Source organism: Paroedura picta, chromosome 6 (assembly GCF_049243985.1).
Source record: "Paroedura picta isolate Pp20150507F chromosome 6, Ppicta_v3.0, whole genome shotgun sequence".
Classification (NCBI taxonomy): Eukaryota; Metazoa; Chordata; class Lepidosauria; order Squamata; family Gekkonidae; genus Paroedura; species Paroedura picta.
Window position 1 is genome coordinate 77,060,621 of NC_135374.1, and position 15,386 is coordinate 77,076,006.

At 42.0% G+C, this 15,386-nt stretch overlaps 1 protein-coding gene across 1 annotated transcript; it reads left to right on the forward strand.

Annotated features, from left to right (window-relative positions):
• Nucleotides 1-14,062, forward strand: ASB11 (ankyrin repeat and SOCS box containing 11). The gene is made up of 7 exons (XM_077344254.1): nucleotides 1-178; nucleotides 3,592-3,671; nucleotides 5,648-5,755; nucleotides 7,155-7,305; nucleotides 8,453-8,587; nucleotides 10,728-10,919; nucleotides 13,019-14,062. The coding sequence occupies exons 1-7, from the start codon at nucleotides 1-3 to the stop codon at nucleotides 13,141-13,143; spliced, it is 969 nt and encodes a 322-aa protein (XP_077200369.1). The 3' UTR covers nucleotides 13,144-14,062.
• The last annotated feature ends 1,324 nt before the right edge of the window (nucleotides 14,063-15,386 follow it).

The following is a 15,386-nucleotide window of genomic DNA, read 5'->3' on the forward strand; positions in this document are numbered from 1 at the left end:
ATGGAGGGCAGTACTATACTCTATGCTTTCAATAACATTTATTTTGCAATCTTTACTTTGTTTTGTTTCAAGCTCTTAATTAAAATCTCTTTGGCTTTATTGACTCATTTCTATATTGTGAAAGGGAACAGGAAAGAGGCTGCCAGGATAGCAGAAGAAATCTATGGAATAGCCCCAGGTAAAACAACAACAACAAAAACTGTGATTAAAGACACTGAATATGTCTGGGACATATTGTGCTTCTTCCATATTAGAAATAATGATTTCCTTGCAGTAGTCCAGAATGAAAATGTTAATGATGGTCTTGCAGCTAAGGGTGGGTGCTGGAATGCATGAATATTAAAAAAAAAAAAAAAGACCTGTGAGACTTCTAATGCCTGCTTGAACCATTGTGGCATGTAGCTTGACTTTCCTGTGCTTGGAGTGATGTGCCTTCTCTGTGGTCTGGACTTTGTTGGGTGTTAATGCATGTAGGGGGCAGAGGGGTAGACTTCAATGGCCATCAGGGTGGCTTCCAGTTATTGTTGTCTTGGGTGTATGTGTGATACCAAGATATAACAGAATTGCCTGACAGGAAACTTAACAGTGACCGTTTCTGCGCTGCCTCCTGCTTGTTAAAGCGGGATCATAATCCATGTGTTTGGCTGCTTCCAGATGGGAGACCCCTCCTGCATTATCCCGTTGCCTCGTTGTGGCTTTTCTCTTCCGTTGAGGTGGCGGAGAAACTGGAAGTGTGGACAACCTGCAGGTTTCCCCCTGCTTCTCGGGTTGTCAATAAACGCAAGCCACCAGTTCCATCTCAGTGGGGGTTTTGGGGACTCAAACTCCCCCTCCCCCAAGTCTTAAAATATTATTATTTTAAAAAAGGAAACTTCTGCGTTGCTATGGGGACACGCCACAACAATAAAACATTTCTCTTGATTTCTTTTTGAGATTCTTTTAATGACGGTCTAGATTTATGTTTGGGTAGATTTCTGATTGGCTCGAGACACTGGCCATGGTGATTGTACCCTATGGATCACGCAGTCACATTCTTTTTGCCTGCCAAAATTTCTCCACTCCATGGACCCTTTGGTGGCCAACTTTTTAGATGACCAAAGCAATGTGTACATGCAGCAACGGCCATTGACGTAAACATACACATTTTGTGTGTTCACAATACAAAATAAAAATACAGAACATGGATGCCATGCTAATGGGGAGAGGTCTGCGTCCCCCCCCCCTTTCCCCGTTCATGACCTTTCACCAGAAAACAAAACATGAATGTGTTTTAGATAGGGTTGCTGGCTGCTCCCAATATATAACTGCATGTTGAAGAGAACATGACAGTAAATTTTATTTCCAGTTACACAGCCATGGCAGTGTGAATTTCCATTGCAACATGGACTGCACCATTTTTAAAAAAAATTTCCAATCCAGAAATGGGGAGGGGATGGCGGGTTCAAGGATGGGCAAACCTGCACAGCAACGGGTTGCTGCTGACGTCATGAGGAAGCAGCATTAAAACCTGAGAGCAATGAGAGGCTGTGCGGGGGCAAATTCCTCATGTGGAAACAGTCAGAGATTGCCATTGTTGAAAGCTTAATGCACCCATTCCTAGTCAAGCACTCCAACCACTATGCCACTCCTTTGTAAGCTTAAAATACACATGCAAAGTAGTAACTCTGCACATCTTTAAAAGTAAAAATGTAAATAAAATCTTGTTTCAAAAGCCAGTTAAGATGAAATGCTTAAAAGGATATTTAGACATTTCCTAGTGGTATTTGTACACAAGGTGTCAGTGTGTGGGCTTACTAAACTTAATGGAAACACTTCAAAACATGAGGAGGGCAAGACATCCAAATGCAGCCTCTTAGAAAGCTAAGGCTGCCAACCGCCGGATGAGTCTTGGTGATCCTCTGGAACAGAGATCAATTCCCCTGGAGAAAATACCTGCTTTGGAGGCTGGACTTTATACCATAAAACCCCTCTCCTCCCCATATCTCACCCCTCCCAAGCTCTACCACCCAAGTCTCTAGGAATTTCCTGACCCTGGGTTCTCAACCCTAGGCTACAGTTCTTCTTGCCAGCAGGGTTAGAAGGCAGGGTGTAGTTCTGTTCAGTCACAGCAGTTTTCCTCACCAAAGCCTTTCCCATGTCCTTTAAAAATACACATTTTGAATTAAAGCTGTTCATGGCTTGAGCCTCATACGTGCTCGAGGTCTTTTTCTCTGCCAAGTTGCCTCCTGTAATTCTGCCCATTAGGATCATCTTTCAAAACAGTCACGACCATTTCACCTCTGCTCTCTGTGAGATTGCAGACACACAGCCACAGTTGAGCTCTGAAGGGATGCCATCTAAAGCGGAAGGTGTTAGAGCTGGTAGATTTATTTCTATACCTTGCAACGAATCTCATCTCTTTGGGATGCCTCTAATAACTGGGGAGTTAAGAGAAGCTCCCTATGGGAACTACATTTGCCATACTCTTCAGGGAGGTATGTTTTTTGAGCTAGCATGGCATTACATAGGTGTGTTTGTGCAAGGTCAACTGCATGTTTCTAACTTAATCAGTGGGCATGTGCAGTGGTTTGTAGATTGTAGAAGTGTTCACAGAGCAACATGTTGAAGATCAGTTCTACTTAATGTCTAGGTGACAGAAGAGCAAAGCAGCTATCTTGATCATTTGAGTCTAAGAGCTCAAGGATTTGAGCAGTCACTTTCAAACCTCGGCTACATTAAACAACAGGTCATATCAGTTTAGCATTTGTGTTACAATAAAAAGGACATGTGTATGTGTGTAAAGCACTGTTGCTGTACAACCAATTTAAGGTGACCCAGCAGGGGCTCTAAAGGTATGAGAAATAGGGAGAGACCATTATACAAAGAATCCAGAAAATGTTTTATTGTTGTGGCATGATCCTGTGGCAAGACAGAAGTGTATTTTTTAAAATTAATTTTGTGGCTTGGGGGGGGGGGCAGAAGTTTGAGTTCCCAATACAACTGCTGTAAAGGGATTGGTGGCTTGTGTTGATTGACAACTCAAGGAGAGAGGAGAGAAGTTCAGGTTGTCTACATTTTCGGATTCTCTGCCGCTGCATTGGGAGGCTGAAAGCCGCAATGAGTTGGTGGGAAAACACATGAGGGATCTCCCATTAGGAAGCCTGCAATCGCATGGTTGGAAACCACGTGTTTGCAAGCAGGAGGCAGCACGCATTTTATGCCTCCGTGCAGAATTGGTTTGATTTATGTTGTTATTCTTTTTTTTTTAAAATTACATGAAAAGCTTCTTCGTGACTTTTCTGTTCCCTTGATCTGTTTAAGTGTGACATGGAAGAGTCAATGCAAATGGCAGCTGTGCTCAGAGCTCTTCCTCCATCAATGGAAGGGTCACTTGCACCATGTGATAGTCATCACATGCAGTTGTTTTTCCACCTCTGTTCCATCTCATTGGCTGGACAGGGAAACAGACATGTGATGACATCCCAAGTGATTCCCGACAGAGGTGGGAGGAGGTAGTATGTCCTGAGAAATGCCAAAATAATGTTTTCTCAAGCAGAAAAAGCTTTACAATGCTTGCATTTCTACATTTTGAGATTTGTCACTCATTTTTAGGCTCTTGGGCGGACAGGTCTCCTCTTCATGAAGCTGCATTTCAAGGACGCCTCCTGTCCCTGAAGACTTTGATAGCCCAGGTAAGAAATCCCAAGCAAAGAGATCCACAGCTTTACAGCACAACATATTTTCTAAATGAAGCATTTTCTGCGACTGACTTAAGAGATCGATGGAACAAAACACACGGGACCAAAACAACTGCAAAAATGAAGTGTAGAAATAACAAGATTAATGGGGCAGCAGCTTTCCAGTACTTTGTCAAGAAGGCTAAACTGAGGGTCAGTTCAGAAGACCACGCTGTGGGAACCCCGCCATGGTTATAAAGGTCCAAAGGGGGAGTTTTCAGAAGACCATTCTTGTTAGTGCTATGCAGATATTTGTGGCATGTTTGGAATGGGAGAGGAATCTCAATTCTGGCAGCAAGTCCTGACATTGTATGCCCAATCTCCAGATGTCGACTTGTGCGCATAGCCTGTAATCATGTGGATTGCACACCTGGATAAAGCAGAGCACACTAATCGTGCAGTTGAGCCTTTACACTCAAGTATTGACCAACATATGGAACTTGAGTTTGTGGGAAGGCTGGGCTACCAGCATGGTCAGGATCTCTCTCTCTCTCTGTGAGAAGGCATTACACCAAAGAAATTGGGGGCATTCAGTCTAAACCTAAGCAACACACATTTTTAAAAAGCCTTCAAAAGAGAATGAGCAATTATTCATCTCATATACACCAATGGTCATTAAGCCTTTACACTAAAGCAAAGGCAGTTTAAGCTAAATGTCAGGAAGGATTTCCAAAGATGTGGAAAGGGCTGCTCATCAGCCCACAATGTCCAGGGAAGATGAGCCCTTCTTTCATGGAGATTTTTAGAACAGCTTTGCATACAGAAGGCCTCCTTGGATTACCAGTTCCAGCTTAGCAAATCCCTGAAGATATTTGGGTGTGGAGCCCAGGGAGAGTTGGGTTTGGGGAATGGAAGGACCTCAGCAGAGTATAATGTCAAAATGACCATCCTCCAATGCAGCCATTTCTCCAGGGGAACAGATCTCTGACACCTGGATATCAACTGTAATTCTGGGATATCTGTAGGCTCCACCTGGAGGCTGGCAACCCTACCAATGTGCCTTTTGTCCATTGAATGAATTAGCAACAAATACCACAACACATAGAGAGGAGAAAGGAGATGCATGCTGGGAGGGGGCAACCCTAGAATCATAGAGTTGAAAGGTGCCTCCAGGGTCATCTAATCCAACCCATTGCACAATGAAGGAACTCACAACTAGCTGCCTGCCCAATGTAACCTCAATTTCATGCCCAAATGATTCCCACCACCACCACAAATCTCCAGAATCCAGCCTGGTCAGGAGGAAATTCACCTACGTCCCACAGTGGCAATTAGTAATTCCATGGGTATGCAAGGAAGGGCAGCAAGAGACAAACACTGGCATATCTCTTCCTGTCCATCCAGTCACAATCTGCCTAAATTCATAAAATCAGCATTTCTGTCAGATGACTATCTAGCCTCTGCTTAAAAACTGCCTAAGAAAGAGAACCCACCACTGCCCAAGGAAGCCTGTTCCATTGAGGAACCGCTCTAAGTGTCAGGAACTTCTTCCAGATGCTTAGCCAAAAGTTCTTTTGAATTAATTTCAACCCATTGGTTCTGGCCTGACTCTCTGGGGCAACAGAGAACAACTCTGCTCCATCTTCTATATGACAGCCTTTCTAGTATTTGAAGATGGTTATCCTATTACCTCTTAGTCATCTTCTCTCCAGGCTAAACAACTAAGCTCCCTCAACTTTTCCTCATACCAAGTCACACTGCTGACTCATGGATCAGTATCTGGTCTACTGCTCGTAGAAGCCACTGCTCTTAACCACTACACCAACCTGGTTCTATAAACTGTACATGCTCTAGGATAATGATTCCTAATTCAAAAGAATATTTTGCCAAAATGCAAACTATGACCACTGTACAGAATACAGAATAGTAGAAATACTATTTTTCTTATTTCATGTTATTTCCTCTTCCTACTTTTTTGTTCTGAGTTCTAGGGATTTAACGTGAACATTGTTACAATTGACCGCATTTCTGCTCTCCACGAGGCGTGCCTGGGAGGCCATGTTGCCTGTGCAAAAGTCTTACTGGAGAATGGTGCTCACGTGAGTATTACAGTATGCACTATTTTGCTGATGCTGCCCCTTACAGAGTCTAACAAGGGAACCATGAATGTGCAGGGGTTTGTTGAGGACAAGACATCCCTTCCAAGGACCCATCCAGCCTCGGCTTCCCTCCTGCCACCTCCAGATCAAGAGTCCATTAAATGTTGCATGAACATCCTTGCTTCTGAGGGAAATTCAAACAGTGGGTTGGATCCAGATTCCAGACTAGATTTTCTGTTCATGCAAATTATTTATTCATTTATTTTTTTATATATATTTTTTTATTATTATTTTTTTTATATCGCCCTTCCCTACGGCTCTGGGCGGTTTACATAAAACATTTTTCAACATTCACATAGAACACTATCAAAATCAATATCAAATCAATATAACAATAACAACAACATATAAACTGGAACAATTAGAACGGCACTTCAACAATAACTTGACAATCCCTCATTCGGTTCGTTTCCTCAGTCTGGGGGGCACCTGTAGGTGTTATGGCTCAGTCGGCCCTACCAAATGCCTGGTGGAAGAGCTCCTTTTTGCAGGCCCTGCGGAATTGCGGGAGTTCCATGTCAGTGAAACAAAACATTTGTTGCTTCTCCCCTGGCTGCAGCTCACTGATTTACCCAAAATGCCACTTGTGGGTTACAGAAATTGGGGGTCTGGGCAAAAGTTCATACCATTGGGTAGTTAATGTGGGATCTTATATTTCCAAACGAAGACTATATTTTATTATTCTCTGTATTAATAACTTGCATTGTCTATATTCTATATTTCTATCTTTATGAAAATCAAAAATATAATAATAATAACAACAATAACAACAACAACAACAACAACAACAACAATAATAATAATAAAAGAAATTGGGGGTCTGAAGAGCAAACGGAAAATCAGCAGAAATTATCCCCAACCTTTCCAGTAGCTGAAAAATTGGATCCTACCTCCACATGCAGCTAAAGGCAGCACACTTTGCCAGCACAGAGTATATTCCACAGACACAAGGGACTATTATCTTAATCTAGCAACTTTATCTCTGGTAAGGAATAACCCATTGCCTTGTCTATTCCTGCTTTCTTTGATTATGTGAGCAGAAGGTATGAGCTCAAGTTCACTCAGTGAACTTCATAGCAGAACACAATTTGACCCAAGGTTCCCCACTCCACTCTAAATAGTATATGTGACAGCTCTCCTTCATATTTCCCTATTCCATTAACATTATTATTCTTTTCTTGGCAGGTTATTATTATATGATGATACAAAATAGTATTTCTCAGATAATTATTTCTATGTATTAAATGTAGTTCTCAAGCCTATGATACAAAGTGTGGAAATCCCACAGGACAGTCATCTTGTCCTCCATTTTGTCTTCTCCTCCCCCTCAATGTTTCAGGTCAATGCAGCCACAGTGGATGGAGTCACACCTTTGTTTAATGCTTGCTGCAGTGGCAGTGCAGCTTGTGTCAACATGTTGCTTGAATTTGGAGCCAGGCCACACCTGGAGAGTCATTTTGCTTCCCCAATTCATGAAGCTGTAAAGAGAGGTAATAGGAATTGTGTTGATCCATCATAGCTGTAAACAAGGACCTTGGCTTTTGTGCAGAGTTTGCCAAATACAGCTTAGGCGTGCTTAGAGTCACCCCTGATGGTGGAAAATACTCAGATCTCTCATTTTTCTCCCTCTTTCAAATCATGATCACTGGCCAAGAAAAGAGGAAAACTAGCAAACCAGCCTTGGGTGCTGTAGAAGGGGGTGGTTTCCTTTGACAAAAGGATCTTTGAGTAAATTAATTATTTCTTTCTCACCGGTGTTCTCTTTCTCTCCTAGATGGTTTTTCACTCAAAATACCTCCTTCTCCCAGCAGTCTGAGGAATGATTTCAAACAGACGAAGTAGCTGGAGAAGAAAGGGTTCAGCAGGCCTTCTCGGTTGCCATTCCTCCATTTAATCTAACAACTGCCCAAGTTTACTTTAGGTTTTAAAAATATTGGGAGACAATTGCATATTGATTGTGCCTTGTATCCAGTTTGGGCCCCAGACATGGCATAACACAACATTTCATGCTATGATCATAGAATGTAAGACTTGAGAGATTCCTTATAAACAGATTTTGCAAGAATCTCTCCCCCCCCCCCCGCTTGCTTGCTTATTTATTATTGTGGTGAAAAGCGCCATCAAGCCACAGTCAAGTCATGGCAACCCGATAGGATTTTCAAGCCAAGAGACAAACAGAGGTGGTTTGCCATCGCCTGCCTCCGTGTAGCAACCTGGACTACTTTGGTGGTCTCCCTTTTACATATATCTTGTGCGCTGTAACCAGAATGCCTTACATCCAGGCATTGGCCAGATCTAGACACATGTATCTTTACCAAGATGGCCATATCATAGGCCAGCCAATCATGTCCTAATAATAACTGAGAGTGACCCTTTGCCTATTCTGGCCTCTTGTAAAAAGCACAGCATATTTCTCCCCCCCCCTTTTTTTTTTTTGAGGATGCTAGATGTGCTTCATTTAGCACAGATGTTATTAGATGTGCCTATGGTTATGCCTACAAGTCATGCTCTCAGTTTCTGGCAGTCTATAAACATGTGCTAATACCATTAGAATCATTAAACTGTGGAAGATTTACATAATCACTGTGTCCGTTTAGCTCCGCTCAACAAGGATCTCTCTTCACTGTGTTAATTTAGGTCATAGGGAGTGTATGGAAATTCTTTTAGCCAATGGTGTGGATGTAGACCAAGAAGACTCACGATCTGGAACTGCTCTTTATGTGGCCTGTATGAATCAAAGGACAGACTGTGTGAAGAAGCTCTTAGAACTAGGTACTCTGATGTGTTTGTTTAAGGGAGGGGGCATACACCTGAGTTTTATTTGGCAGATTGGTTGAGCTATTTCTGGCTTGATGTTTCTGTCCAATTTGTCCCCGTCCATATGGCTACAGGGCACATATCAACAAACCCAGAGCAGTTTCTGAATCTCTGTGTCACTTTGGTCACTTAATGACCAAAATATAAAAGTATGACATGCACAAGTGAATAGCACAATCCCAATTCAAACATCATACATAGATTGCATTATCAATTTAAACATGACTTTCACTTGCACCAGCCTCACCCTGGCCCATTCCATACAGAGGCAGTCACACCAGGCCGCCAGTGATACAGTGCTGTGGAACATGAAGCTTCGCAGTTTACTGTGTCTCCATGGGGGACACATTTCAGCGCCAGATCTGTTCCGGTGTCAAAATGTATCCCGCCCATGAAACAAAGCAGCAGTGGAATAGTTCTGCCATGAGGGCCCCCCATGGGGGGTTATTTTGCAGGAGGGTGGGGTTGCATTCCATCCAAAATCCAAAAATGAATGCCCTGGTGCACCCTGTCTTGTGTTGTGGCAAAGCATCGCGAAGCTGACCAGACCATTCTTTGCCGTCTCTGGGCCACCACCATAGGGCAGGGAAGGCCCCATGGGCCTGCTGTGGGACAGGCTCTGTTGGCCTCTACAGTGGTTAAGGGAATGCAGATTCTTCCATGTTCCCTTAGCCTGGGGCAACCGAGGGCCTGATCCACAACAGGCCTGGGAAGGGTCCTGCCCAGTGGCTGTGTCATGTGGAAGAGGGGATTTGCCCTGCTTCCATATGACCACCCTCTCGGCGTTTTCTGCCCATGCAGAATCCCCCTCCCCATCTCCATAAAGTATCAGTTGTAAAGAGAACCTGAAATACCCACAAGTGTGAATGGGCTATTCATATGTCTGGCTTCTCACTTTTCAACATAGGGGTGAACTAGGGGAAAAAATCCTCCAATATCTAGGTATACATCCAAACTCAGTGAGAGATTTGGCAATATCAGGAAGCTATTCCATAAACATAGGTTTAGATTCCACAACTCTGTTCTGCTAATGACAGAGCTTAACTCTTCCACTGTTAACAAAAAGGAGTCACAGGATCCAACCCATGGCCTGAGAAATAGAAAGAATAAGAACTGGAACAATAGTATTTATGTACCCATTACTGTGTCCAGGCATGTCATGTATATTCTACTGTTACATCCATTTTGCAGATGTGGGGCTGAAACTGTGGGCAGTAGATTGCCTGAGGCTACCTAGTGAAATTATGGCAGAGGGAAAGTCTTAACCTGGGAACTTCTGATTCATAGCTCAGACTCTCATTTTAGGCAGTATGAAGTGATTATCTGCTGTTGGTCTAATCTTAATACTAAAATTATATTATGTGAGAAGAAAGAATCACTGAAGACCAATCTGAAGTGGGGGTAAGTGGGTGGATGAAATGGAAGAACCCAGAGGGATAACTTAATAGACTGGCTACACGGCTGCCTTGGCAGAGAGCCATTGGTTCTAGCTGATTTACATTAATGAGTGACTTTCCCAGCTGATTTATATCTGCTGACTGAGAGTCTTTTAAAGACTGTGAATTGTACTCTTCTTCAAACCTGTCTAATATTCTTTTGTAATTGGCTCAGCAGTGCTAATGTCTAGCCTTGAAGAACATTCTGATGTCTTTATTAACTGCCTGCAGATAAAAGGTTGAGCAATGTAGCCACTCTTGCCACTGCATTGTCAGTGAGGCAATAAGCTGAACCCTGGACACTTCCCAACTAGTAGGGTATTAAAGGATCAGAAGCTGGTGTTTTGGTATTCCCGCTTGCCAGATGTTTAAAGTATGCTTCTTATAATCAAATCTTTGAATCCATAATCATTACTGATGAACCTGACATGCTGTTTGTTCAAGATGTACAAAAGTTTGCCATAGCATGTACAAACGTTCACCTTGTCTCATTTTTAGTCCCAATTATACACACATCTGCTGCCTTTAAAAGGACAGTCCACATTTTAACAGTTCGAATTAAAAGAGGAAATCAAAAGGAAACATTTTGCTTGTTCTTTTGGGGCAGTTTCTTGTTTCCATGTAATTCTAACCAATGATTTCTGTGCCTTCTTCCCAAGGAGCCACTGTTGACCTGGGTAAGCAACTAGACACTCCGCTTCATGCAGCTGCTAGAAAATCCAGTGTGGAAATTGTCAACTTATTAACAGACTATGGGGCCAGTTTAACATGTCGAAATTTGGAGTTCAAATGCGCTCTCGATCTTGCTGTGCCTAATAGTTCTGTTGAACGGGCATTATTACTTCGGGAAGGTAATGACTCAAGAGTTCTAGTGAATTATTACTTGGGGTGGGTAAGGACGATATTTCTGTTTTAGTGGTCCACATGCTTTCCCACTGTACTGTCTGAACTCTGAGAAGTGCGTATATTGTAATTGTATAAAAAGCTGAGATGCTGTTGGGAGAAAATATAGATATTCCGCAGGGGTTACATTTCCCCCAAAAGAGAAGTTCATAGTTTGACACTGCTATTAGACCAGTGCTTATAAAAGGACACACAGGACTCCTCTGGAATGCTGTTGATGCGTCTGGTGATGCCTTCTTTGAGAAGTGAGATCTGGTTAGTTATTCCAGAGTAACTGCTGCAACTTGCTCTATGTGCACCTTCCCTTGTTGACCCGGAAATTACAGTTGGTGCAAAATGCAGCTGCTAGGCTCCTCTCTAGGTCATCTTGGAGAGCCTGTATCCAGCCAGTGCATTCTGGATCAAGTTCAGTGTTTTGGTATTAACATTCAAGGCCATTTGTGCTCTGGGCCCTGCATATCTGAGGGACAGCCTGTCTCTTATGCCCCCCCCCCCCCGCAGGGCCCTTCACTCTGCAGGTTTGAATTTGTTGGTGGTCCCCAGTCCACAGGAGGTGCACCTGGCCTCAACCAGCCTTTTTATTCCTGGTCCTGATCTGGTGGAATGAGCTCCCAGAATAGCTGAGGACCCTGACAGAGCTGGTGAAGTTCTGCAGGGCCTGCAAGATGGAGCTCTTCCGCTAGGCATTTGGTTGAGGCCAGGCCATGGAAGATGCCTCCTCAGGATCCCCAATACATGTAGAGCAGGAGTTGCCCCCTCCCCCTGAGGCTGGCTGGGCAGGGAGTTTAGGGGATGAGCATTTTTCATCTGCATTGGACTGGTGGGCTGGGAAGAAGGAATGAGGGATTGCACTGTCAGAGGTTTTATTGTTATTTTATTATTGTTTTATTGTATATTTACTGGGGTTTTACTGTAAACCACCATGAGCCAGCTTGGACCGGGAGTTGCGGTCAATAAAATAAATAAATCCATATTCTGATGGTTTCTAGTGTATCTATATATTGCACTGATGTTGAACAATCATTTGCAACTGGACTGGATGATCTACACATGAATATTCCATTGCAAATGATTGCTATAGTGCAATATCCAAAAATAGTGTAGATGTAGTCATGCTCTACATGTAGCTGCCTTTAAAGTCTTAAAATGATGCAGAATGTAGTAGCAGGATGTTTAACTGAAATAGGTTAGAGAGAATACTGATTTTAAAAGGACTACAGTGGTTAATACTTCTTCCCCAAATGCTAGTTATGTCCTTAAAATAGGGATACTAGTTGCCAGCTTACAACAGGCAGACTTCTGGCCAAGCTTCCCATCCCCTGCCTGTGCTCAATGAAGCAGCACAAGAAAACTGGGAAGATGTTGCCCAAGAGGGCCATGTCTTTTCTGGGTGAAAACCTGGAACTGAGACCTCCTTGTTAAGCAATGCTCTAGGAATCTCTCCAGTCTCTATGAAAAACTGAGGAGCCAGAGGAGAAGGCTTCATAGCTAAGGTGCTTCAAAAGAAAATTTGCTTGGTAGTAAGCTTTAGGTCTCATAAATTGTAAGGCTCAAGCTGATTAGTCACATAGATATCCGGGAGTGGATTGGAAAGGTCTTGGGCCTGTTGAGTGCCAGTAAAACAAGTTAATGTCTGGGGTGAGGTGGATAGGAGGAGATCTGACTTTTCTGTGCATGTCTGAATCTTGGAATCTGCCTGTTGAGAACGCCTAAGGTCTCTAGAGGCACTCACTGAAATATAAAGGGGGAAAAACAAAATCTACAGGCATGTTCATTTACCAGTTAAATTTGATTATATTATTTTGATTATATTACAGGTAAATTTGATTATATTTGGTTCAACTGAAATCCAGGATATATATAGGATATATTATAAGTGGTTAAATAGACTCCTAACAACAATAGCAACAACAGTGGTTAATAGCGTTTATATGCATTTTAGATCTGAAACCCATAATTATAGTTTTGCACAGTGATTTTAATACTTAGGTAAGTTTGAATAGTCTTGAATTCACACTTATTCCCACCCCCTTTATTTTTCCTTTAGGCCCTGCTAGTCTTGCCCAGCTGTGCCGTCTGTGTATCCGAAAATGCTTGGGTCGATCATGTTTTTATGTTGTTCACAAATTATGCCTGCCTGAGCCACTTGAAAAATTTCTTCTCTTTCGATAGTTTTATAATTAGATTGATAAAGTAAAGGGTTGATATACACGGGGGGGGGAGTTGTTTACTCTTAAAAATATTAAACTATGGGAAAGTTAAAACAAAGGCTTCCACTATTCTGCACTAGAGCTGGGCACGGATGGGGGAAATTTTGTTCAGTTCATGGTGTGCCCCATTTGTGAACTATAAAGCATCATGAACTTTTAGCTAACTCAGGAATTGGTCCAGTTCAGGATGTACAATCTCACTCGACATACTAGAGACACCAGACTCACAGAGGATATCTATCTGACTCTTTTCTACCTGCCTCCAAGTTTAGTCAGGTCCTCTCAGGAAAGTGCTTTTTTGGAGGCACCTTCTCTGGAGGATTGTAACTTGGACTTCCTCAATCTAATCCTCCCCAACCTCAGATGACATGCAGGGGAATCAGCTAGACATGTGAGTTTTGTGTATCTAGCTTGCACAGAATCTGTTCTATGCACTCTTAAACCTCCTTAACCTTCATCAACCTGTTATTTTGACAGGTGTATATTCAGGTTGTTCAAAAGTGTCTAGATCAGAGCTAGAGACATCAAAGTCACAGTGGGCCTCCTCTGGATGCTCCTCTACATGTCCTTCAAGTTGTTTCTTTGAAGTTATGTAAACATTTTGATTGAGTGGAGACTGTTTGACTGGAAATGTCTCTGATCATGAACTGGCACAAACCTCAAGGAACAGCTTGAAAGTTCATGGAAAATTCATGACTTACCACAAACTTGATTTCACAAACCACGAACTGGCCAAAGAACTTTAGTTTGTGAGTTGGTTCATGCTCATCCCCATTTTGTACTACATGTTCAAAACTAGTGGTATTGGAAGACTGAATGTGACTGTTGGCTATGTATTTATGTTGTCTTCTAGACAAAAGCCTTTTCTAGAACCTGTTGAGGTTCCACTGCATGCATGACATTTTGTCTCAATAAAAAGCTTCTGAAACACATGTAATCACAGCAAAATAGATGCTACCTTTTTCATGTGATCTTATATACAGGATTGGTGAATTTGGAAATGCAGTTAGTGCAATTTAACATTAACCTCTAGCTGTACTACCTAAGTACTGGCCTGTAGCAGTCAACGTTTTTAAAAAGTAAATTCTGATCAGTAGACATGAATGTTATGGAAAGCTAAGGATTTCTGAGATGCACTCAGAACATGGTTCAACATGTCCTGAAACCACATTCCACCACAAGCCACTAATCATCTATGTGGCTCCTGGTGAGCTCTTCGAGAAGGGCAATGAGAAGGTACTTTCAGACTATCAAGTCAAATGAGAGATAGAAACCTTTGTGAACAATTATGGTGCCTTTTCATTTGTTATCATATCAAAAGCTTGCATTGTCCTTTCTTTTGGAGGACTTACACATTGTATATACCATTGTACAGCAATGATACATTAAGTTCCTATTCATGATTTCAGAACTCACTGCTTGATATGCAGAGTGCGATCAGAAAGAAGCCAGGAATACTGTCAGACCCAATCAAAAATATATTTACACTTTCTACAATATTCTCTTTAGAATGATTTCTAAAAATTGATAGAGGCTAACAGTCCCACAACATTGTATAATATTTAAGAGTGCTACACCTCTAGGACTTTAGCCTACTTTAAAAAATGTTGAAGTATAGTTAAAATCTAAAATGATGCAAAGCCACACTGATCTTTATGCATTTTTTTAAGTCCATTAAAATCTGGTGAAAGAAAATAAATCTTGATTATTCTATGCTGTAGGCACACACAATTTAAATATATGAATGATCTATCACACTGTGACACACAGCTAAAAAGGGGGAGATACTTACTTACCCACACAGCTTCCTAAATGATCTTAGATCAGTCTCTTTGTAAGTATAAATTCACAGATTTATTGTGAGAAGAAAACGGGGAAGCAGAGAGTCCTGAATAAGCTCCTGGGGGGAAGAGGAAAATGGATTGAAAGTGTGATAAAATGTGCTTTCACCTTATTTTAAAAAGAAAGGTACCTCAGGAATAGAATCTGCAATTTAAAAAATACAGTATGATTCAGTGTATGGGAAACTGTTCTTGTTACTTTTCACAAAGATAAATCTGTAACAGCTGGTCCATTACTGAATGCAATCATTTTGCTACCTCAGAAAGACTGATTGTTTTTGTGGATGCTTTCTGTAATTTCCATTGCCAGTAGAACTTAGCTCTCGATGGAACAATAAGTAATTTCAGAAAGGAATTTCTTCTT